Genomic DNA, 25,082 nt, shown 5'->3' with positions numbered 1-25,082 from the left:
TGTACCCTTGGCAGGCAACAATGTGCACAAAAAAGCGTGGACGGAGTCCTTTGTTAGAAGTGCGGGATGGACTCTTTGTACAAGGTGCTACACCTGTGGGTAGAAGTGCTGGATGTGGTTGTGCTGTTGTTGTGCAACATGGTGGGGGGCGATAATTGTGCAGGGTGCAGGTCCAGTCTGCGTGCTCTTGGCCTTTCGTCCGACTGAGGCGGGGGGGGGTCGAGGGCAGTGCCGGGTCGGACGCGGTGCTTGCGGGCGCTCGGGGCAGACAGAATAGGGCGCGCTGGGGCGGTCTGTGTGGGTCGGGCATGGCGATGAGAGAGTGCGGGGGGGATGGCGGCTTGGGCGGCACGGATAGAGGACTCGCATTGCTCAGAAGGGGGTTTGGCGCACACGCTTCCTCGTTGGGGAGTGGGTGGGTTCGGACAGGCAAAGCGGGGCCCTGGCCTGCTAATGGCTGTGGCATTTTGCATTTTGGGGGGGGGGGCTCAGTCGTGTCCCGTTTGTTGACCTGGTTGGTGTGCATGCATGACATGGTCTTGAGTAAAAAATGGGGCATTTATAAAGCCCTTCGCCCGCTCTACACTTCATGTAAGGTAGTCATTAAATGCCCCCAGCGTAACTTAAATGCCGGAATGGACGTGCCCCCATCGCCCTTGACTGCCGTAGGTGGTGATGGGCATCGAAAGTGCCTAGCGAGGCAGCTCCAAAGGGCTGTAATTGAGGTCCGGTAGAGTGTACAGCGCCTTGAAGACCAGAGGCACTGTCCCGTTGAATTGTACTTTGAGTTTGGGGCAGAAGGGGGAGAGCACTTATACAAGAGACCCTTCCACCTAAGGAGTAAGTTTGCAATTCAGCGTGGGCATGCTGGGCACGGAGGGACACGAGGACACGGAGGGATAGACGTGTGGAGAGGTGCGCAGCCAGCGGCGGGCGGTGGGGTAAAAGGGGGGCGCTTGCGAATGGTTAGAGGCTCGTTTAGGGGTGTGGATATGGGGCTGGGGCTCAGGAGCAGAAGATGTGGGGTAACAAGACGGGGGGGCTATACTTGGAGCTGGGGATCAGACGTCTGAGGGACGCTGGGGGCACAGGAACAGGCACAGGATGCGGCTGAAGGGGGATGGGTGCAGGGTGGGCGCTGGTGAGGGGAGGGTGCCCCGGACTGCGGGTGTTCAAGAAAAGTGAAGGAGTGGGGGGGGGGCTGGAGCACGTAGCGGTGGAAGGAAGTCACGGTGGGGTGGGGTCTACTTCTAGACAAAGGTGCAAAGATAGCGAAAACCGCGCCAGGGGCACTAATTAGGGACTATGGCAGAGGCAGCCTCAAGTCGGATAGCAGCGTAAAGGAGGGAGGGACCGGGTTTGGGGGGAAGGGCCGTCCAGGAGAAGGAGGAATGCCTAGAGATAAGGATATAGGAGGAGATATCGGAGCGGGCGAGTGATGATCAGCCAAACGGTGTAGGGGGGAGGGGGAGGTCGTCAGGAGGAGATCTGGGGGGTGCGGGCGCCATGGAGTGCCTGCTCGGCTTTGTGTGCCGTCACGATGGTGTGCCATGGTCCAGTGGTCCCTCCCTCGCACTGTTATATAATGCAGACTTTACCCGAATGTGTCGAGCGTGTCACAATGGGAACAATAGGATACATGAAAAAATTACAAGTGAACAAATTACAAAAGGAAAGGTTGGGTTGCATGGGGCAAAGGTGACAATTGTGAGCGAATAAAAATACAAGGGGTCGGTTGGCGTGGGGGGGTTGCGGGGCGAAAAGAGTGGTGAGCATAGACAAGTGCTGCCAGGGAGTTGGGACCCTCCTCCCACCCACTGTGGAAGTTAAATAAGGGGGCAAGTGTCAAGACAACAGGGATTCGAAGGTCTACATGACAATGGGTACATGACAATTTGGTTAGTTAGGAGGTTCAAATGGGGAATAATTAATAACAGCCCTCTGCCTCTCGATAGCGTGAAGATCCCACTCAAAATGGGACGTCGGGCGAGATTTAGCCAGGGTGCCTAGCAGAACTTAACCAGGGGCAGTGAGGGGGGGCATGCATGGAGCGGCCGATGCAGTTCGGAGGCGACTGTGCGCAGGAGCAGAGGTTGAGGGAGGAGACTGGTGCATGAGTTGGAGGGGCATTAGTCACAGGCCTTTCATCCTTCTGGGGCCGATTGGGATGGGGGTACGTAGGCGATGGTGGCACTTGTGCAAGTATAATAAAAATGTGAGAGGTAGCAAAGAGTGTGTTACAAGAGGAAAGTGGCATGTGCAGGTTACAAAAGAGTACCAAACACCGCTCGAAAAAGGGGGTTTGGAAAAACATAGCGGGCTTGTGGATAGCCTGCTGGGAGTGGGACAGGTATGGGCCAGAAGAGATGGGCTTCAGTTGCGCGGCAGATCGAGTTCTAGGAGGGACGTTAGGATCCCGGTCTCTCTTGTGGATAGCTTGCTGGGAGTGGGACGGGTACGGGCCGGAAGAGATGGGCTTCGGTTGCGCGGCAGATCGAGTTCTAGGAGGGCCGTTAGGATCCCGGTCTCTCTCGGGCAGTCACACCGAGTGCCTCCGCTGCACGTAGCACCTTTAAAGACGTTCATGCCTCAGGGCCAGTACGGACGGCCTGCAGACGGAGATCTGGTGTGGGGCCCCCTTAAGGGAGGGAGGCCCGCGCAGACGGAAGGCACCAACGTTCTCTCTTGCTTCTCCGGTGGCGGTTAAGCTGAAATGGCTTCAACAAAGCGCCAACATTTTCCGATTCGGGGGCGTGGTTTTCGTTCTCTCCTCTTCCCATTGGCTGTAAAGTAAAATTCCAGCCAATGGGAAGAGGAGAGAAAGAAAACAAGAAAGAAGCTAAAAAAAACGCCCCCAAATCGGGAAAAGACTGGGCTTTAACGGAGTGACACCCCTCTCCTCCAATGGCTGGCCTTCGTTTAGGAAGCCAGCCAATGGAGAAGAGGGGCGGGTTCAAGCCCCCTACTAAGAAACATTAAATCTCGGAGCGAGACTGCGCAAGCGCAGCCTACGGTCCGAGACCTAAAAAGGAATAACAAATAAATAATACAGTTAGTCCGAGGAATATAATATGTGTATAGCTCCTGTGGCCACCTTGAAAATTGAGCACCAGAATGTAAGTAGTTACAGGAAAAGTGCAGCATGGGGATCATTAAACTGCCCGCGTGCGTCACTCAATGATGGTGCAGTGCCTCGGGACCCCAGAGCGACTGAACACCTTCCAAACATGCAGATAGATGGCCCACATAGGTTACAAATATAACATTCACAAAATGAGATAATTCATGTAATTGCTCAAAAACAATTTTGAACAAAGGAGAGAGCTTGTGTTAAATGACACTCAAATTGGAAACTCTTTAAAAAATACACTAACTTCCTACTTCATTTGAGGCAAACAAACAGATATCAGTGCAAATAATAAACTAAAGAGTCTTGAAATAAATATAAATAAAATTAATCAGCGGCCAACAGAAAGTCAAATAATCCAGCATACAATTACCACAATAGATAAGACATTGATAGACAAGTGAAAAAGATCTTATCTGAAGAGCATCACTTTGTTATTCACTTCATGAATAGGTCATCCATGTATCTTGACAATAGAATGATCTTTTCCAGCTAGTGTTAATTTTGTAATCCCCAGGCAATTTTCTTCTCCCACCAGTCTCCCAAAAGGCTGATGGGAGAAGGAAATTGTATTAATGTTATAGCATGGTACTGAGCTACAATTTATGGAGTACAATAACATCTTTAATAACAACGACATAGGTTGGATATTTACTTGCACCACCAGTAGAGAGAAAATGTATTAGCTAGATGTCACTGCATACATAGGAGACAATATGATTGAAACCACGGTATAGAGGAAACCTACCTCTACCCACACTATCTTATATAGAGATAGATTTCATTCTAAACCACTAATAAAAAGAATTTCAATTGTATGCTATTGTATAAATTTGCTGTCTTTTATGATGAATAATCGAAATAAAGACTTTTTGAACTGAACTGAATTTCATATGGAGAATTACTGAGAATGGGAAGAATGTGTGCCAATGATCCTGATTTGACCAGAGAAAGGGACAGTTTCAAAAGAATGTATCAATACAAAGGGTAAGATGTCAAAAAGGGTCTAAGAGAATGGAAGAAAAAACACGAATGGGACCATTTATTCCAAAACAACAATTTGACTCTACACAAATGGAGGACAATCTAACTATATTGATAATAAAAAACAGCAAAGAAAGCTCTGATATTGTAAGAGTTTTTAAGAGACACTGGCATCTAATCAAAAAAGATCCTAACATAAGAAATACAACTGTTGCACAAAAGGTACACTGTTCTTAGGAGATTCTTTTGAATACTCTGTGGTGTAACTCTCATGAGTCTACATAGAGTAAACACTGTTTGCAGCACTCAGTTCTCTAATGTTTATCAACTTCCTTTCTTAATGTAGGTCCGGTGTGTGTCAGGGGTTTGATACATTTAAAATCTGTCTGAAGTGGGGCATTTGTTTTGGAATTGGCATTCACTATGTTGGCTTTCTCTGAGCAGTTGTATACAGATTGAACACCTTACTCGATGAGGATTTCTCACATATCTGTGGTGGATTGTTAATGTGAACTATGATACCTGTAAAGTGTATGCTAGAAGGTTAATGTTGCACCTAGGGGAGTTCTTTCTGTGTTGGTAGTAATGATGCCTGATTTTATGGCACGACACGGAGGCCATATTATGCAAATCTCCTTTATTACCACAGCTCAGTAGCAACAATAGAATGTAGAACATCAATGAACATTCTGAGTAAGAATAAAGTCCCATAGAAACCATCTCTCATCCTTCTTTGTTGCTGCTGCTCAGAAAGATAAGTACTCTCTCAGACATCTCCAGATTTATTTCCTTATTTGATGCTTATATGTGGATATTGTCTTGCTCCCTGGGTGGCAACTGTGTTCTACTGTGGGATCTCTCTTCCCCCCCAAACAGTATTGAATAATGTTAGTCTTCATCTATTGAATAATGTTAGTTTTTTCAACTACTACACCCTTTTCCTAGAATGCCTGTTTATTCATAACCTTTGCCTATCTAATTCCTAATGCTTCATGAATGCTTCTTCACACCTGCGTTAGTGAAAAGATTGTCTCCGGACCTATTTCGGACCGGATTAGAAAACGGGTTTACTTTCGAATAGTCAGCGCGAGACCTGACCTCCGCTCGCTCCCCGCCCTTACCTTGGCGCCCTTCACCCCTTCGGTCGCCCGCTAATACCGCGTAGCCGAGTACACTCTGCACTCAAACCGCGTCCCGTTTTTTACCGCTTTGGACACTTCCTTGAACCCCTCCGACATCGCGATGCGGTGGAGGAAAGGTTAGAGAAATTGCACTAAGGAACGGCCGACGCACGTCACTTGCGTGCGTCGCGGCCATTTTGGACCTTTGGGATGCCCCCATCACAATGTATTAGACGGCCATTTTTTATAAATGGGATCCTTTACCTCCTCGATCCAAATGACAGTTACACCGATTCCCTCACGGGACATCGCGTTTTAAACAGCGTTTTCCTCGTTTCCCTTCAGCGACTCTCTACTCTTTGATAAAAAATCCTTTTCTCATCACCAATTTCGATCTTGATCACAACTACACTCTTATAATGTCGGAACCTATTTCTAACATGGAGGGTCAATTAGAAAGGATGGCCTTTGAGAAGGTCCTTGTCTCCATTGATGAAAACATCAATAAAAGGTTTGAAGCCTTGACATCCCCACGCCCATCCACTAGCGGAAATCAATCAAGAGCTAATAAGGCTCCCAAAAAACGGGCAACTGGAGGATCAGAACACAAAGGTTCAAAAAAAACCTAAGATTACCTCCGCCCCTTCACGCCCTCGGGTGGTGACAACAATGGTACCTCGGGCACCCCATTCGGGCAAATTGAAGGCCCAGAGCCCCCTACCAATATTGATTCCCAAGAAAATTCAGATCAAGAAATAGACCTATATTACTCGTCTGAATTTAACACCGATGAGGATGAGGCACAAAACAGGGGAACAGGGAGCTCTGATGGGACATCTAAGGACCTAAATAAAAATGTAGCCCTACTAGACCCCTTTGGAGACCCTATGTTCGTCCCACTCCTAATTAAACACCCTCTATCCCCCGAATGGGCTCCCTCCCAACACGTAGGAGAATACCTCTCATTCTGGTTACGAAAGGAGATCCCACAAGAGGTCAGGACAAGACTTAGGTCCGAATGTCCCAGACCTTCCCTACCTAACAAAATTACGTCTACACCTGAGCTTGACCCTAAAGTGGTAGCGTTCATCTCAAAGACGGCTCGAGATCCTAGAAAGGGACTAGACAAAGGCCTTAGGTCCTGCCAAGACCGCCTACTTGACTCGATTGGGCCAATAACAAAAATATTTGAGATGGCGGAAACAGCATACTTAGAGGACCGACAGGTCGACCCTAAAGAATTAAGAGAGTGGGTCCAGAGGGCTATTTGTCTAATTGGTAATGCCAATACTGCTCTATCTATTGAAAGAAAGAAAGGGATCTTATTCAAGATCGACCCCAAACTAATAGAGTTGGCAAAAAACGATGGGGGCCAAAATACTCAAGGCTTCCTCTTTGGAGAGGAATTCATTAAAGACATGGCGAGGTATGTCGGAGCGTTTAGCTCGATACAAAAGTCGCAAAAAGATATAAAAAGAGTCTTTCAAGATCGTGTTTTTACTCGGGCCAGGAGAATGCGGGGTCGCTTTCCCGGCCGCGGAAATTCCAATTCAAGACCCTTCATGTCTCGTGGAGGAGGCAGGTTTAACACCAACAACTCCGGCAACTTTGGACAATTCTATCCCCAAAGACCAAGATCTCGTGGCAGAAACTTCAGAGGGGAGAGAAGACAACGTTCCTTCCCTACAGGTAAGAACCTTGTCAGACCCTTCAGATATCCCTCCAAAGGTGGGAGGGAGACTACTCCAGTTTGCTGGGAACTGGAACCTAGTGACCAAAGACCCCTGGGTACTCAATACCGTAAAAGGTTACAATATAGATTTTATAAACATTCCCTTTCAGATAAGGACACCAAGAGAGATCACCTTCTCTGCCAAGGACAAGATGTTGGTTTCTCAAGAAGTCCAAGAACTCTTGAAAAAAGGCGCAATAATAGAGACCTTTTCTGTGGGCTTCCTAAGCAATATCTTCCTGGTGGAAAAGAAAAACAAAGAACAAAGACCTGTGATAAATTTGAAAGAGCTAAACCAATGGGTGGTTTATCATCACTTCAAAATGGAGGGAATCCACCTCCTAAGAGATGTTCTAAGGAAAGGAGACTGGTTAACGAGACTCGACCTAAAGGATGCATACCTGACAATTCCTATCTGGAAACCCCATCAAAGGTTTCTCCAATTTACATGGGAAGGCCATCTGTATCAGTTTTGCAGCCTCCCTTTCGGCCTCTCCTCCTCCCCCTGGTGCTTCACCAAGGTACTTTGACCCGTCGCGACTTGGTTGAGACAAAGGGGAGTGAGGATGATTATTTACCTGGACGATATCCTCTTAATGGCCCAATCAAAAAAGACTGTCTCATTCCATACGGATCTTGCAGTACGCCTCTTACAACACCTGGGTTTTGTTATAAATCTAAAAAAGTCATGTATAATTCCTTCTCAACAAACCCAATTCCTAGGCTTTCTAGTAGACACTGTGAAAACAGAACTCCGTCTTCCGAGCGACAAAGTGAGGAAAGTGAGGAAAGAATTGAGGAAAACACTTCGTATGAAAGTCTTTCCCCTAAGATACCTAGCGAAAATCCTGGGCCTTCTTTCCTCCACGATTCAAGCAATATTTCCAGGACCCCTTCACTATCGGGCATTACAAAGACTCAAGTCAAGACACTTGAGATCCAACGGATCGTACTCCTAACTAATCTCCCTAGACCAAGAATCCAAAACAGAGCTACTTTGGTGGCTCAAAAATCTAGAGGCATGGAATGGAAGAGCCATTTTCGGAGAACTACCAGATTTAATAATAGAATCAGATCGAGTTTAGAAGGCTGGGGTGCCAGATGTGGAAACTCGTCAACAGGGGGCCGTTGGACCCAACAAGAAAAAGAATTACATATCAACTGCTTAGAGTTACTAGCAGGTTCATTTGCGGTTCGTTGTTTCACTCAAGACTCAATGAAATGTTGTGTAACTCTACGAATGGACAATGTGTCAGCAGTTCGCTATGTCAGCAAACTCGGCGGTCCTCATTCCAAAGATCTGACAGACTTAGCGAAGGGCCTATGGTACTACTGTTTGAACAAAGGTATTTCAGTTGTTGCGGAACATATTCCCGGACTGAAGAACGAAGTTGCAGATTGGTACTCCAGGAATTTCAGGGACTCCAGCAATTGGAGACTGAACAGAGATGTATTCCTATCCATCCAATCGATTTGGGGCCCATTCACAACATATCTATTTGCAGACCGTATAAACACCCATCTGAAAGACTTCTTCAGTTGGAGACCAGACCCTCAGGCCTCGAAAGTAGATGCCTTTTTACAAGACTGGACAAACCTAGCACCTTATGCTTTTCCTCCCTTTTCAATGCTCCCTCGACTTCTCCTCCATGCCCGACGTTACAATCAGAGCATGGTCGTGATAGCCCCTCTTTGGAGATCCCAAGCGTGGTTTCCAATTATTCTGGAAATGAGCATAGATTTCCCAATTTTAATTCCTTCTTTCAAGGAAATTCTTCTAGATCCAGAGGGTCATATACACCCCCTTGTAGAGCAGGGCCTTCTAACTCTGACGGCATGGAAGATTTCAGGAGACAATGGAGAGTCCCTGGACTTTCGTCAAATGCTTTCAGACTCATTTCTGAGTCATGGGCACCTGGTACAAGAAAAGCATATAGACTGGCATGGAATAAATGGGTTCCCTGGTGCATTCAACGATGTTACGATCCCGTTTCAACTGATCTAGTCAATGTTATCAATTATCTTTCAGATCTCTTTACTTCAGGTCTATCTTACAGAACTGTTAACGTTTATAGATCGGCGATCTCAGCCGGTCATTCCCTAATTAATGGATTATCAATCGGTCAAAATCTTCTAACTAAAAAGATAATGAGAAGCATGAGAGTTCTTAACCCTCCTGGCCCAAAATATACCACACTTTGGGACGTTACTCTTGTTCTTAGGACTTTGTCTTCATGGGGAGATAATACTTCTCTTTCGCTCAAACGCATCTCTTTTAAAATTACTGTTTTATTGTGTCTGGTATCTTTTCGAAGAACTTCAGACGTTAAGGCTTTAGACATTTCAAGCAGGGCTTTTCAACCTGAAGGAGTTTGCTTTTACCTACAGAAAAGAACTAAGACTCTGTCCTCTACTATTTTCTATCCATTTCTCTCTACGAATGATAGACTCTGCGTGGTTAATTGTTTAAAAGAATATGAAAAAAGAACGAAACATTTAAGAATGAATGAATCACAACTCTTAATTTCTTATAGATCTCCTCATAAAGGGGTCTCTTCCCCAACTCTTGCTCGATGGGTTAAGAATGTTATGCATGAAAGTGGTATTGATATATCCATCTTTGGTGCTCATTCATTAAGAGGCGCCTCAGCCTCAAAAGCTTTTTGTTTAGGAGGAGGATTACAAGACATCCTTAGAGCTGCAGATTGGTCAAATGATAGTATGTTTAGAGCATGTTATTTCAAACCAATACCTAATGTGATTGACAATGTTCTTAATGCACTTTAAACTTGCATAATATGGCCTCCGTGTCGTTCCATAAAATTTAGATTTTTCACAGCCTGCTGGGCAGAAAATCTGGATTTTATTAAGGTCACGGAGGCTAATATTATCCCGCCTCTTTAATATACCCTCCCATTTAGAATAATTTATGATGTTTACTTATTTTCTTTCAGAATAACGTGATTCTGGATTTTAACTGTGGAATTTGGATCTTCAAGTTTTTGGATCCTCAAGTTTATCTCACGTTGATCTTTCTTCGCAGTTTTTGAACAAAGAAGGATGAGAGATGGTTTCTATGGGACTTTATTCTTACTCAGAATGTTCATTGATGTTCTACATTCTATTGTTGCTACTGAGCTGTGGTAATAAAGGAGATTTGCATAATATTAGCCTCCGTGTCCTTAATAAAATCCAGATTTTCTGCCCAGCAGGCTGTGAAAAATCTAAATTTTCTCCTAAGATATTTTGTACTTACTGTCAGGCCTCTAATGCCATGGTAAATTATACAGTAGTAAGTGGGAAAACAAAGCTTGGATGAAGCCATCAATGATGTCATTAGTTTGTCACAAATGATGTCAGAACATGTAATCAGTGATGTCATATGTGAGGTCATAAGCAGTGCATGGTGTGTGCGCAAGTTATAGTTAGCACTGCTAACTATAACTGGCGAATTGCTGTGTATTTTAGTTCAAAACATTAATGTTGTCACTCCCAAACTACAATGTTACTTTAATTTCTTATTTTTAGTGGATTTCTAGTTTTTTTAATGTAGAGTATTATTTAATTACCATGCATGAATGCAACTGCCTGCCGCAGCCAAAGCCCCGTATACAGCCAATCCCATGCTGGGCACGCTCTTTGGCAGTACGCAGTGGGGGGCCGGCCATAAGGCATGGGTTGGGGCCCCCATATCCCAGGGCTGTTTTTTTGCTTTAAATTAAAGGGTAGGGATCACAAACACCCCTTCCTGAGCCCTTATTAGCACCGCAGACCCCACCCTCCAGTGCCACTTATGTAAATAAAGGGTAGAGGGAACATGTGGCCCCCCTCTCCAAGGCTTGTTAGGTCCTTGAGATCTCATCCCCCAGTGCCACTCTTTTATCCACATCCCTTACGGCACAGCTTGATTGTTTTGGGAGGGGGCCTGTGGCCCCTCTCACTGGACAAATTGTGGCCCCAGGTCCTTGCACAATGTTTATGGGGAGGGAGGACACGTAGACCTCCTCCTCAAGCCAATTTCAGCCCAAGGGACCCCATCCCCCTGGAGCCAGCTGCTATTTTTTATGGGGAGGGAGTCCATAGCCTCCCTTCCCGGACAGATTGTGGCCCTGGGAACCCTATCCCTCCGGGCCCAGTAGCATGTTAAAGGTGGAAGTAGGCATGGGGCCAATTTTGGCCCTGGAGGAATTTCAAAGTGGGGGCACGCAGCCCATTCCCTGGGTCTATTTCAGCCTAGAAGACCCCATCCCCCGGGGCCTGGCTCAACAAAGGGTGCAGGCCAAGGTGCCCACCCAGGGCACCCATAACTATTGTTGGGGCCCGCAGGGGGAGCCGCAAGGCTCGCACTTCCCGAGCTGGCTCCCCACCTCCAGTGGGAGCCAGCACTACTCCTGCCTACAGGAAGCAGCTATAAATGCTGCTCCTTGCGGGCCGAGAAACAGATCTAAAGCATTTTTGAAGCTCCCGCAATCTGGGAGCGGACTCGGTGTTTGCTCCCGCTTGGCAGGTGATTTAAAAATGCTCTAGCCAAGCGAGAGCAAACACAGATGTTCCTGCCAGCAGCACTGCGGGCAGGGAAACCGCTATGTCCTGAGAGTGGGCACCCTGGGACATAGCTGCTGAGCTAGCCGGGTGGGCTCCCCAGGGGAAATGAATGGCTCAGGGAGGGGTGCTGTGCGGCCCTCTTCTATAAAGTAATCAGCCCGGGGAATGGACTCCCGGGGCCTTTTCAGGCTGGGAGCCACTCCAAATTTTGTGAGCATCTCCAGCGGTGGGCATCCAGGGCCTTGAGAGGCTCGGAAGGAAGGTTGTATGGCCCCTTCTCCATAAAAATAAATGTTGGCCCCAGGAGTTGGCTCACCGAGGCCTCTTGAAGTACGGGGAGGGGGAATGTGTGGACCCCCACCCCATAAATGCTAAGATCGGCCCCAGAGGGTGGGCTTACTGAGGCCGCTTATGGCTCAGGCAGGGAGGGTAATGTGCCCCCCCCCCTCCCCATACAAACTGTATTTGGCCCGGGGCCTTTAATGCTGGGGAAGGGGCCACACAGTCCCCCTCCCGTTTGTAAACATAGCGCCAGGGTTAGGCTCCCCGGTGCTTATAATTAATAAATGCCGCTTGTGGACCATTTTCTGTTTCGTTTTTTCGATACCGAAAGAGCCTCATGGAATTAAGGTATTTCTTGTTTTTTTTCTCATATTTGGTCCATGAGCTCTAGGGGGTCTGGTTATCCCTGCCCTCGCCACATACATCTTTTTTTTCATAACGTCAGGACAGGGGAGTAACTCCCCAAGTCCTGTATGCTTGCCAGGAACATTTTTCTAATGTTGCTGGCAGCCAATCAGAGTGCTCACTCTCGTGGGCGTCTGATTACCGCGGGAGCGAGATGGCCCAAGGGAAATAAAGCTCCCTGGGCCAATCAGAATGCTCTATTTTTAAACTGGCACTTCCGCAATACTCTTGTAGACTCTCGCAAGCCTAAGTATCAAAATAAACAATTATTTTTGGCCATTGATTTCTAAAAAACTACCAAAGTGATTTACACCAAATCCCAAATAGCACAATATGCATATGAAGATCTAGCTTCCTGCCAAATATGCCCCCCCACCCCCACCGCGCATGACCAAGCACTGTGTACAGCAGGGATGGTCGCCCGCAGAGGGGTTGGGCATAAGACATGGCCGGAGGCCAGACCCTGCTGCAAAGCCCCCACCACGATGGTGAACACAGTCTGGCCTGTGCAAAGGTCATATACAGCAAGTGATTGGGCGTCTGTTTGGGGTTGGTCACCCACGCCCAAATAGCTGCTACGCAACACCAATGGCCATGAGCAGTTCATTGAATAAGATAAAAATACTAAAAGTCTCTGAAAAACCCCAAAGATTAACGCGGCATTATAGATAGGTATTGTAATACTATCTTATCTTGCATGTGTCACTGAAAACACATCTTCTGCCAAGCACTACGGACAACACACAGTAGTTTTGTTAAATACAGTATGCACGTTCCTGAGTAAACTATAACATGTACATTTCTGTGCTGTTTCATTTTTAAACATTTATTTTATATCAGTTTGACACCTGACCATAATAAGCAACAGCAACAATTTTTTTTTCTTTCCCTAAGATATTCTCAACACATAACAAAGAAAAAACAGATGACATTTTTAAATAATGTAGTTGTCAAATTCACTAAAAGATAATCAGTACTGACCGAGAATAGGTAATGATTATTAAAAGAATTCTTACCACATATTTCTGCGTCCCCGGAGAAGTGTAATCCTGTTTTATTTCCAGTTCTAGAACATTGCGTTTTCGATTGAATGCAAAAGTGCCATAAAACTTTACCACGCCACTTTGGTCACTGAAACAAAACGGTTAAGGAACCATAAAATCATTATAAAGGTCCCCCTATTAGATCAATACATCTGAAGCAAAATGGATACATTGATATGGTCATGCCTTCCAATCCATATTAGAAATTGCTGCTTTATGGCATTTCCTGGTGGAGACACATTTTTTGAGGAGCACAAAGAATATTCATTAGCACTTACAAAGTTCTAGTCTTAGGTAAGAAGACTGTTGTACTCTACAGAGTCCTACTCCTCTTGAAAAGACCACAATCTAGGAGACATGGAAGATGACAGCAGACTGCAAGTCTGGTCTCAAGACCAGTAGGATTCAGCAATGAAGTAGATAACCTGTTCTGTATACTGAGTTCTACAAGTCATTTTTCAACTTAAACTTATATCTCCTAAGGAAGCCTTGGTGACCCACCTCAGTAAGGTAGAGCAAAGTTAAAAAAAATTACTAATTTGTTTGTGCATTAGAAAATCTTTGTAATTACTAGACACTTCAATATTAATAAAGGGTGTTGTGTAAATTTATGAAATTAACAATATCAATTTCCTCAATAGACATGTAATCCAAGAACTCTCAATAAGGGAAAGCAGTACACTCACCAATATATACTAAAAGTATACTAACATTAATTAAATGCCAGATAAACCTGTCAGGTGGAAGAATGGCTCCCCACAAATTGAGCATTTACTTAAGCATTGATGATGTGCTTCTTACATTCTACCATTTAGTGTTGTAAAATGCATTGGGAATTTTGTGGATGTCACAAGGTTCAGTGTTTATGGATGTTCATAACATTCCCAAATTGTACCTCTCTCTATTCTTGAGAATTCCATTTTGCACCTGTAACCAGGAGGCGGGGCGCTCACCCCCTGTAACCCAGAGTGTGCCTGTAAACTGTGACCCCCCCTCTTGTCTCCACAGGTGTCTGAGCAAACAAGTTGGAACCACGTGGAAGATCAGTACAGCTGTGATGAGGAAGACATGGAACACGGCTCCTTTAACTGGCCCCGACCAGGTGACAAGGAGGAGGAGCCCGACATCCCCTTAAAGGACGCCCAGCTGCCGGACCAGGTGTGTCTTTACACCGGGGGAGCGGTCAGAGCGGAGTGGAGTGGAGGTGCGGCGTGGAGCAGAGGAATCGAGCAGAGCAGAAGAGCAGCGTGGAGCGGAGGAGAGGCGTGGAGCGGAGGAGAGGCGGGGAGCGGAGGAGAGGCGTGGAGCGGCGTAGCCGAAGGCAACAGCTCCAGGGAAGGGAGCGTGGTAACAGCGGAGGCGTCAGCAGAGACCGAGGGCGGCGGCGCTTCAGGAGCGGCATCTGTATCAGGAGTCTCACCGGGAGAGGAGGAGAAGCCGGGAAGAAGACGTCTCGGATTCCTACAGAATCCATCGGGAGCGACGGATCCAGGAGGACAACGGACCCACGCTTCGCCCAGCCACTCCCCCGGAGGGGCGTGGCTAACAGAGGTGCGTGGAAAGGTTGCGGGGTGGTTACGGTTCCAGAAGAAGGGAGAACCCTAAGTCCTTAGAGTAAAGTCCTGAGCACGTCCCTCACATACCAGACCGTAATAAAAGCACTGAGTGTTCCCTCACCCCCTTTCCCCAAAGCCACAGTTGTGTCTTACCGAGACCTGATACCTCCTCTGTTTCTGTCTCCCCCTTCGGTGAAACCTGGGCCACGACGGATCCCGACGTGAAAGGAAGGCGGAGCCCGACCCGGCGCAGAGAAGAGGGCGTCATCCGGAAAAGCAGGAAGGAAAGAAGCCGCTCTCCGCGTCAATTTCAGAGCAGACAGACCTGTACAGACAGACTGTTTAAGTCAATAAAGCCAAGTTTGAACCCTACTAAGACTCGTATCTTGCCTATCCCCACACAACCGGTCACAGTACCCTTTTCTCAAATATATGACTTGGAAAACTGCACTCACCCAGTGAATGTTCACCAGTTGAAAGTTCACCCTATGGCTATCAATATTCTCAAATCCAGATTCTGTGGTAATAGATGACACATTTTGCACATCTATGTGAAACATGGCAGTGCAAGATATTTGGAAATCCAGTCTTTAGTGTTCTACTCTATTTAGCTATCCAATGTTGAGCATTACATTGTTTCTCCCAAATATTTCCTCACATCTACCATGAAGTGTAAAAGGGCCATCCAGTGCAAACAGAAAAAAATCAGTTCTCGTTGTCCAGTTTGTGTATCTCTAACAATCAGCCACAATAGACTTTCTACAATGTTTGTTTGTCTGATGATGTCAGCTGAGGTTTTTAGGTCTACTGTGACATCATTCACTATATAGCCCGTTTAAACAATGCAGCATAATGGTTTGCATTGTTTGTTCTAGCATTCGGCTGGTCTTCATTGCGTACAATTTTGTCTTTGGCACTTACCTAGCTCTCTCCTCTTAGGCACCTCTGTCCAAAGAATGCAGATTATTTAACAGCTTTTTATGTCCTGGTGTTTTTCTTTGGGCACCTTACAAGCAGTGAATGGAGAGAATCATGAAATATGTGACTAGATAAGCCCAGACAATGAATGATCCAAGAGTAGACTGAATAATAAAAGCAGAACATATATGATTGGAAAATTGCTTTATGAAGTTAAAGATATAGTCCGATGATCATGTGAATAGGGGAATTACGTACCAGCAAAAGTCCTGATATATATTCTTTCATCCTTGCCACCAAGAAAAAACATGTGCAAAAGTGGTGGATGCGCATCACTCTGTGTATTAGGCAAATGAGAAGATTTTCTGCAAAGTAATTTGTGGAGCAGGCATCGGACATTGCATTTGATCTAGTACTGGATAAATAGCCGGTTAAGGTTCCTCACTACTGGATACCATGGATTTGCAAGGTTGCCATATTTTTGATTCTCTGAGGTGATTAAACATTTGGAGAAGGACGGCATACGAAAAAGATGTTGCAGTCTAATTTAATAGTTATGATGTTTTAACCACGCTTTAATTGCTAATCTGTGCAAAAATTGGAGGATTTTTTTTTATGACCGTCATAACATGTTTCCCATGGTGTTTCCAATTAGTTTGTTAATAGTCAGATTTTAAAATATTTGGCTAAAGTGAAACTGGCTCTGTATACTGTGGTGGTGTGCATGTAAATATCTCAGAAACCTGATTTCAGGCCATTTATGTGGTCGTGGCTGTATGAAACTCTGGAAAATAACACTGGATATTAACTGGCACAGTGGTAACACATGTTTCACTTTCTATGAAGAGGGAAAGGTAATCGTAAATACAGTACCAGAAAGGTGCCTTATCATGTTTTACAGTGCCAAAGAGATAATATCAGAATTAATCAACTCATTTAGCTCACTCATTACCTTCTGGTTTTGGCTTCACTATTAATTTAAACAACCAGTATTAGGTTTTAAAATTCAGTGCAACATGTTAAAAGCAGACTGCTTTCCTTAAAATGTCTGTGCATTAAAATCTTACTTCCTACAATTAAGTATTTTACCATTGAAAGTCTTCTCCTACTGACCACATATGTACGCACATATATTTGTATGCATGTGGAATTTGTATAGCAGAGATCTGTCAGAAAGGAGTCAGAATGCTGTTCACGCTCAAAGTCAGAGATACAATCAGTGGATCTAGGAGTGGACTGCTGGGTTGTTCATGGAAGTGTATGTTTATGCCTGATGAGAAGCTATCATATACCTTAGAGGTGCATTAGGCAAAATAAATCACACCTCTTAAATGATCACATGAATTATAATTTTTTTGGGGGGAGTCATACTGAACCACTATCATACAGATAATCAATGTATTTCCATGGAAGTGTGTGGTGTAAAGAATTAGAGGAAGAAGGATAGACTATGGCAATAGAACACCAACTGCATTCCTTGCTGTAAACGGAATCATGAATTGACAGATTTTGATCAACATTCATGTTTGGACTTTGACAATTAGCATCTTGCTTGCTTCATCATGATTTTAAAATTTGTGTTGAGAAAAGCAAGTGTTGTTTGCATGTTTAATGATTTTCTTGATTTAATTGATTTCTCCTGACAAATGGAATGGGATATTTAGTTCTTCATGGAAAATTAGGATTACGTTGACCAAATAAGAAAAAAATATTAATTGACTGAGAAACTACTTACTCAAATTTTATATTGAAAACTTGAAAACATTCTTGGTAATTTTCCTCAACAAGAGAGGTTATTGTGTGACAGTGAATCTTGAAAGAAAGCGAAGACTTTAGGAACAACATTGCAGAACACTCTACATTCATTACTCTAGAGAACCTTATGTCATTTTTTTTTTTTTACTTTTTTTTCCGTTTTACATGAAAAAAAAAAGAAAAAGAAAAAGAAAACAAACATTGAGATTGCAATATGAGAACATAAAATGACATTTGTGAGGAATCTGAAAAACATATCAAGTAAAATATAAACACACATCATAATGGCCAAAAGGGCACTGTGATACATAAGCACTGACACTAACAAATATACCATACTTAATGAAAGATCCATCTCATGACAAAACTGCAAACAATAGATGCTGTCGAAAACAGAGACCAAAAGCCAAATAAATGCAGTGTCATAATTTCCCCGCTGTTCCTTTCCAGAGTCTTAAGGGAACTATCCCACTCCGGTGGGGGTAATGCCGGACTGTAACTGAGAATCATGGGCTAATTGGCGCCGGGAGATATAATCTCTATACGGGCCCCAAATATCGGTTGGCATGGAAGAGGTGGGGAGTAAAGTACTGAATTCTTCGCAATTCACATTGCAGAACGGTAAGCTGTTTAACCAGGAGCGAAGAGTAGGGGCGCGCCTACTGCCCCACAGCAATGCAATCTCCCTTTTGGCTAATAGGAAGTCAAGAGCCGCTAATTTACGAACCTTCTTTGGGAAGTTCTCAACATAACCCAACAGTGCAATTTCAGGTGTAGGAAGGAGCGGCATGGACAATATATCACCCAGGGTGGAGTGGATTTCTAGCCAATACTGGTGTATTTTGGGGCAAAACCAGGTTAAGTGTGCGAAATCAACAAAGGGCGCAAGACATTTCTGACAATGGTGCGGCCGGGAATTGTCAATTCTGTGTGCGCGGGCCGGAGTAAAATACATCCGACGAAGAAATTTAAACTGAAGCAACTTATGACGACTGTTCAAAGAAACATCTGTTGTGGTCCTGCAGCAATATGCCCATTGATCATCAGAGATACGCCCACCCAAGTCCCTCTCCCATGCAGCCCTGAGCTTAGAGTCATCAATTGGTTTGAGTGTCCCACACTGCATTATTCGGGTTCTGAATCACCAAAGTGAGGGGAGGGGTCTCAACCGGGGCCAAAGGGAAGGAGGGGAATCTCGCCCTTAAAGCAGAGCGTATCCGGGTGAGAATGTATGTGTCCATAAAGGAGCGATCGCTAAAACGCGCCTCCTCCGACAAGGAGAATACATGCCCATCTGGGAACAAGTCCCCAAGGGTACATATGTTGAATTTCGCCAGGGTGCGCTCGACCAAAGTTTCCCCGAGAATAGGGAAAAGGGAGGCATTGGGCAGGGGTAAGGCTGGGGAGTATAAAAGATCTATTCCCAAAAATCTATGCAATTTAATCCAAGCCCAGCATGTGGTGAAGACTGTCTGGATGTCTCGCTGGTCACGAGGGAAGCCAGTGGGGAGAATCGTAAGAAGCCGTCTCGGGAGAACCAGATCGGCCTCTGGCCGCAAATATGGTATGCGAGCGTCCGGATGGACCCAAGCGTATGCATATCCGCACTGCGCGACTAAATAATACAAATAAAAATCTGGCACACCCAACCCCCCTCTGTCCGGTGGTAAAGTTAAAACTTTCCAACTGACCCGGGGTGTCTTGTCTCCCCAGATCAAGCGAAGCAACAGTGAGAGGAGTTGCGTGAAAAATACCTTGGTTAAGGGAACGGGAATATTATTGAAATAATACAAAAAGCGGGGCAATACTATCATTTTAATAATTGCGATTCTACCTGCCATGGATAGGGGTAAGCGGAGCCATCGGGTGATCTGTGATTCCAATGTGTCGATAGCGGAGCCATAGTTGAGACGGATCACCCATGCAGTGTCTGGATGAATGTGGATACCCAGATATTTAATAGAATCATCGCACCATTCCAGCGGAAACTCGAATGACCAAGGTGCAGTGCCGTCTGTAAGTGGAAAAATGACCGATTTGTGCCAATTGATATGGAGCCCGGAAAAATTGCTGAATCGTATGATTTCCCGAATCAATGGTGACAGATTATCATGAGGCTGTCGAACATATAATACCATGTCGTCCGCGTACATGGACATCAACAAAGGGCCAGTGCGAAATTGCAACCCACGCTGGAGGTGGTTCTCCTGAAATTGCAGAGCTAAGGGGTCCATGGCTAAAATAAATAGGAGAGGGAAAGGGAAAGGGGGCAGTCCTGCCTGGTGCCTCGTGACAGCGGGAAGGGGTCAGACAAAGTGCCGTTAAGACGCAACCGGGCAGTGGGTTTAGTATATAAAAGAGTAACGGTGGCCACGAAACATTCCGGCATACCCATTCGGCGCATGACTGAAAGAAAAAAGGGCCATTCAAGGGAGTCGAAGGCCTGTTTCAAGTAAAATTGCGGCGGCAGGCATGGAAGGGTCAATACGGTGCAGTAAAGTGAATAATGTACGAAGATTGAGCAAGGTGGACCTGTGTGGAACGAAGCCCGATTGCACTGGGGAGATGACAAATTCCATCAATAGTGATAGACTAATGGCGGCGACTTTGGCTAAGATCTTGTAGTCCAAATTTAGCAATGATAGTGGTCTGTATGAGCCGCATTGCATTCCCGGGTTTTGGCAGTAGAATGATCACCGCTTCCCGAAACGTCAGGGGGAGGATACCCACCTCTAAAGCCTCCGCATAGACCTCGACCAAGCGAGGCACCAGAAGGTCCTTGTACGCTTTTTAAAAGTCAGCCGAAAAGCCATCAAGCCCGGGGGCAGATGACGCGCGTAGGGCATCGATCGCCTCCACAATACTGTCTGAGGTGATGGGGGTCAGAAGGAACTCTTGCATGTGTCGCTCCAGATACACCAGAGCCACCTCGGATAAATAATCTTCCTGACCGCCGGGATCCCCGGATAGGCGCAAAGAATAAAGGGTCTTATAATAAGTAAGAAACAACTCACAGACCGCTGGGGTAGAATGAATGGGGGAGCCGTCTAGTCATGACATGGAGATGATATAAGTGGAGCCCCTGGGGGGGCGCAGCGTGTTGGCCAATAAGCGACCCGGACGTTCGCCCTCCCCATACCTCCGAGCCACACAATGTTTATTAAGAAACGACAATTCCCTATCAGCCACGTCCCGAAATTCGACACATAATTCCAAACGGTGGGCGGAAAGAGAGTCAGAGGGAGAAGTGAGCAATGCACTGTCCGCTGCAGCGATTTTCTTCTCGATCTGATCTAAAGTAAAAGGCAGATCACGAAGGACTCCGGCATGTTTAGAAATGCAGACACCCCTTATGTAAGCTTTAAAGCCCTCCCATAAGACCGCCCACGTGTCGACAGTGCCCGTGTTCAAGTCAAAATAATCTTCTATAGCCTGTCGCTGAAAGCGGGGTCCCTCAAGGCCCTGCCGGAAAAACGCCACTGTCGCTCATAACCCCCCCATGAGGAATAAACAGCTGAAGAAGAACCGGGCAGTGATCGGAAAGAGTGCGAGGGAGAGTTTGGACCGAACCTAACCAGCCAGCAACTCCGGCGGAAACCAGCCAGTAATCAATTCTGGTCCAGGTGTTGTGAAACCCAGAATAATGGGTAAAGACAGGATGGTGTGCGTGCAGATGAGACTCTATGTCTACTAAGGAATACTGCATGCAAATCTCATGAAGGGCTAGTCAGGTAGGGGGCTTGGAGTCAGGAGTGTAAGCAGTGCTGTCTCTAGAATGGTCCAGAAGGAGGTTAAAGTCCCCACCCATGATCAAGAGCCCAGTGTCTACGGCGAGGAGGCAAGTCAACAGGGAGTGATAGAATGAAGGAGAGTCAGTGTTTGGACCATACACGCATACAAGTGAAACCCTATGTCCCATCAACAGACCAGTGACAATCAAGAACCGGCCTTCGGGGTCACGTTGTGTGGCATGGTGTGCAAATTGGATTCTTTTGTGTACAAAAATAGCGACTCCTCTTGAACATGAGCTGTAAGTAGAGAAGTACCTGTATGGACCCCATCCGGAAGCTATTGAGTTGGCGCCTGTGTCTGCCAAGTGGGTTTCCTGCATGAAGAGGATTTCAGTCTTATGTCGTGCTACATAATTCAAAACCTGTCGACGTTTCCTATTATTATTCAGGCCACGCACATTCCATGTTAATAACAAAAGCCCGGAAGGACCGGGCACATTTCCTAGCTGTGCCATATATACAATACAAAAACAAGCATTTGCAATGCAACAGGTCTCGCATTTACACGAGTTTGAGCTACTGGCATTGTAAATGACAATGCCTTATATTTATGTTTTGGTTTTTTAACCATAAATAAAACGCATTGCCATTTACAATGCCAATAGTTTGAACTCACGTAAATGCGAGACCAATTGCATTGCAAATACTTGTTCAAAGTAGGAAACCAGTCATTAAGTACACTTCCTGAGCATTTTACACATCTCCATAATTTGAAACGGGAAGAAAGCATGGCAGCGGAAAGAATGATGTTTTGTAACCGAGAGTTGGTCTGGAAATGTGTTAATTCTATTAAAAAAACGCCTGACTAAGTTTCCTAATTGCATTAGAAACCTGGTATGAAAATGCAAGTGGAGCAAGCAGGGTTGGCTCAAACAACATGTAAACGACACCCAAATAAAAATCTACTTTTGAGTAACTTAGAAAACACAGCAAGCTTACACACGGTGTAAACAAAAGTTAACAAAAGCAACACAATCTGGTCTTTTAATACCCAGCACCCCCATCATGTGTTCCTCCCAACACACTTTGCTGCTTGCAGTGTGAAGCTGAAGGCATGTTGAAGGAGCAGGAACAAAAGAAGAAGGGAGGAGTGTGAGCGAGTAAGGAGGCAACAAATGGGACAAACCTAGTGAGTTGTAGAAAAAAAAAATCACATTGTATCAGCCCAGTGCCTACCGTCATAATTATAAAGCGGGCGCCCGGTATACTGTTGACAAAGCTAATAGCTGCAAGTCTGCAGCCCAGCCTTGCAGTTATTGGCTTTGTCAACAGAATACTGGCGCTGTGCTGAAAGTGCAGCGTCTGTTTTGTGAAGATGAAAGAGGGCGCCATGCTGAATCAAAGCACGGTGCCAGTGCACATGGAGCAAATGCCATAGTAATATTAAAAAATGAGTAGGGGTCGAATTGAGGGTTGGGGTGTGTTGTGTGAAAAAAGTGGAACTAAAATCGCTGCACGGGTGACAAAAGAATACTTTAGAAGGGCCCGCTTGAGAACTCTGAGCCAGTCACTCCCGACATGGATATATATTAACATAGCTAAATACACATACATATATGAAGACTAAACACCCAGCCAGACAAGATTTTGCGATGAAAGCTTAAAAAAACGTATTACACTGTGTATGAATATATATGGTTTTCTGTATGCAGAAAGCAACTGTGCGCTCGGGCAGTTCCCAAGAAAAACAGAATAGCAGTGCATGGCTACGTAGGGACCACGCCATAACACAAAGAGCACGAGGGCATATCAAGCATATGGACAAGTTAAAATTTATATAAATAAACCAAGAGAGTGCTGGAAAGAGAGAACGCACGAAATTGGGGAGGGAAGACGAGGGAATGTGGGGCAGGGAATGCTAGAGTGAGAGACAATGCGTCATAGACAGCGAGAGAACGATAGGAAAGGTAAGGAGGGGAAGAGACAAAGAGCGAAGTAGAGGGCGACACAGTTTGGAGTAGGAGAGAGAAAGTGATTCCACTGACGGAGACTACAGTCACCAAAAGTCATCCCGCAGCGCCCGGATCGCCTCGTTCCGCCCTGAGATGCACATGCGTACCCCTGTCTGACGGCTATCTATGCCTGCACTTGCAGTGTTAGTTTCGGCGGCGCCGTTGCCTCTGCGCTGCTTTGCAAAATACGGCCGGTGAAAGCGCACCGAGAATGTTGTATCGACCGAAAGCATTGAGCCGGTTATAGTTCCTGAGGCGGATCGGGGACGGGAGAACAGCTGTGGATGTGAACTCAACTCAATCGCCGACATTTCGAAGTAACTCAGAACTCCCCATTACATGAAGATACAGTTGTTAGCTGAATTTCTAGCGCTTGGAAGTATCCCCGGATGTGACCTGCATTTTCGTCAGCCTGCCGTATCCGCGGATGTTTTTTTTTCTTCACCACATTGAAGTAACCGCTGGATGTAAACTGTGCCCCCAGCAGATCGGGATACTTAAGTATAGCTGTTGCCCACTCTTGGAGGCAAAGCTGTCCGACAGGTCCTGCTGACACCATGACCGGGATGCAGCTGAACTGGACTCGAGAAAAAAAGGAAGTCAGGCATCCCTGTCCGTGAGATGGGCGGGGACTGTGACGCGGCCGGAAGAGGCCGGTGTTGCTCATTCATGGGGGGCTCCCATCATGGAGGGAGAGCCCCGCGGTAGCATGAAAATCCACAGAAGAGCCCCGCATGTGGAGATGCGCCGGAGAAAAGGAGTGCAGGGAGGCGACGCGACAAAAGAGCACGGTGAGTGGAGGGGGGGATATGTGTGTCTGTGTGCATCTGTGTGTGCGAGCGTGTGTGTGCGCGTGAGTGGTGGTGGTGGTGCTGGTGGTAGGGGAGGGGGGTGCGCGTGTGTGTGTGTGTGTGTGTGAGTGTATGCCTGCCTGCCAGGGGACGGGCACGGCGCCAGCCTGGGCGTGCGCGCCCACGAGGTGAAGTCGACGCTCGTGCCCGGCCCCTGTCTCACATTCCCCCAAGACGGCTGACTATAGTTGTCGATCCAGACAGCAAAGTCTAGGCTCGACCTAAAAAGGAAGTCAGTGTAAAAATGCATCACATCATATAAAGCAAACCTCATCGTCTGTAAACTAAAATATCCATCATAAAACAAAACAAAAACCCCCCACCACCCCCCATCCACCCTCTCACTACCCAGAAAGAGGAACACCCTAACATTAGATCCCAAAAAATAAACCATGGAGGTATTCACCATGGGGTATGGCGACGCCACGCCAGTCGGGCAAATCAGCAATCAAACAACAGAACAATCAAATAGCAGGTAAGCGTGCGAACGAGCCAACGTCAATGAAACACTACCAGGGCCAATGAACAAAACAAGACTGTACTCGGCCGTTTCCCGTCTGGGAGCAGAGGTCCACGCTGCTTTGTGAGGTCTGCAGTGGAGGGGAATGGGACCCGGAGCCACCCGACGCCCCACTTCAGTTGTTCTTGAAGTCTCGAAAGAATTACTGTGCAGCATGCGGAGTGTCGAAGATCCTTGGCCTGCCATCAATGTCCACCTTGAGACGAGCTGGATAAAACATGCCGTATCGGAGCCCCAAATTTCTAGGCATGGCCTTGAAACTTTGATACTTGCGCCTGGCCTCCTGCACCACGACCGTGAAATCCGGAAAGAATGAAAGACTGCAACCCTGCCACTGGATCTCGCCCTTCTCGCGGGCAGCTCAGAGGGCAGTGTCCTGATCACGGAAGTTCATAAGTCTTGCGACAATTGGTCTGGGAGGTAAGTCTGGTTTGGGGCGAGGGCCTAAGGATCGATGAGCTCGCTCAACAACAAGCCTTGGGTGAAGGATTCTCTTCCAA

The 25,082-nt window shown here is 46.2% G+C and overlaps 1 protein-coding gene across 2 annotated transcripts in view; it reads right to left on the bottom strand.

The window, feature by feature from the left end:
* Positions 1–25,082, bottom strand: part of TAF2 (TATA-box binding protein associated factor 2) — a 658,862-nt gene that overhangs the window by 460,047 nt on the left and 173,733 nt on the right. For both annotated transcript variants that reach the window (XM_078686838.1, XM_078686839.1), the window contains exon 13: positions 13,213–13,327. In XM_078686838.1, the coding sequence (XP_078542964.1) occupies positions 13,213–13,327 (115 nt within the window). The remainder of the gene's footprint in view (positions 1–13,212; positions 13,328–25,082) is intronic.

Source organism: Lissotriton helveticus, chromosome 4_1 (assembly GCF_964261635.1).
Source record: "Lissotriton helveticus chromosome 4_1, aLisHel1.1, whole genome shotgun sequence".
Classification (NCBI taxonomy): domain Eukaryota; kingdom Metazoa; phylum Chordata; class Amphibia; order Caudata; family Salamandridae; genus Lissotriton; species Lissotriton helveticus.
Note: the sequence above shows the minus strand (reverse complement) of the source record. Positions and strands in the feature narration are given on the sequence as shown.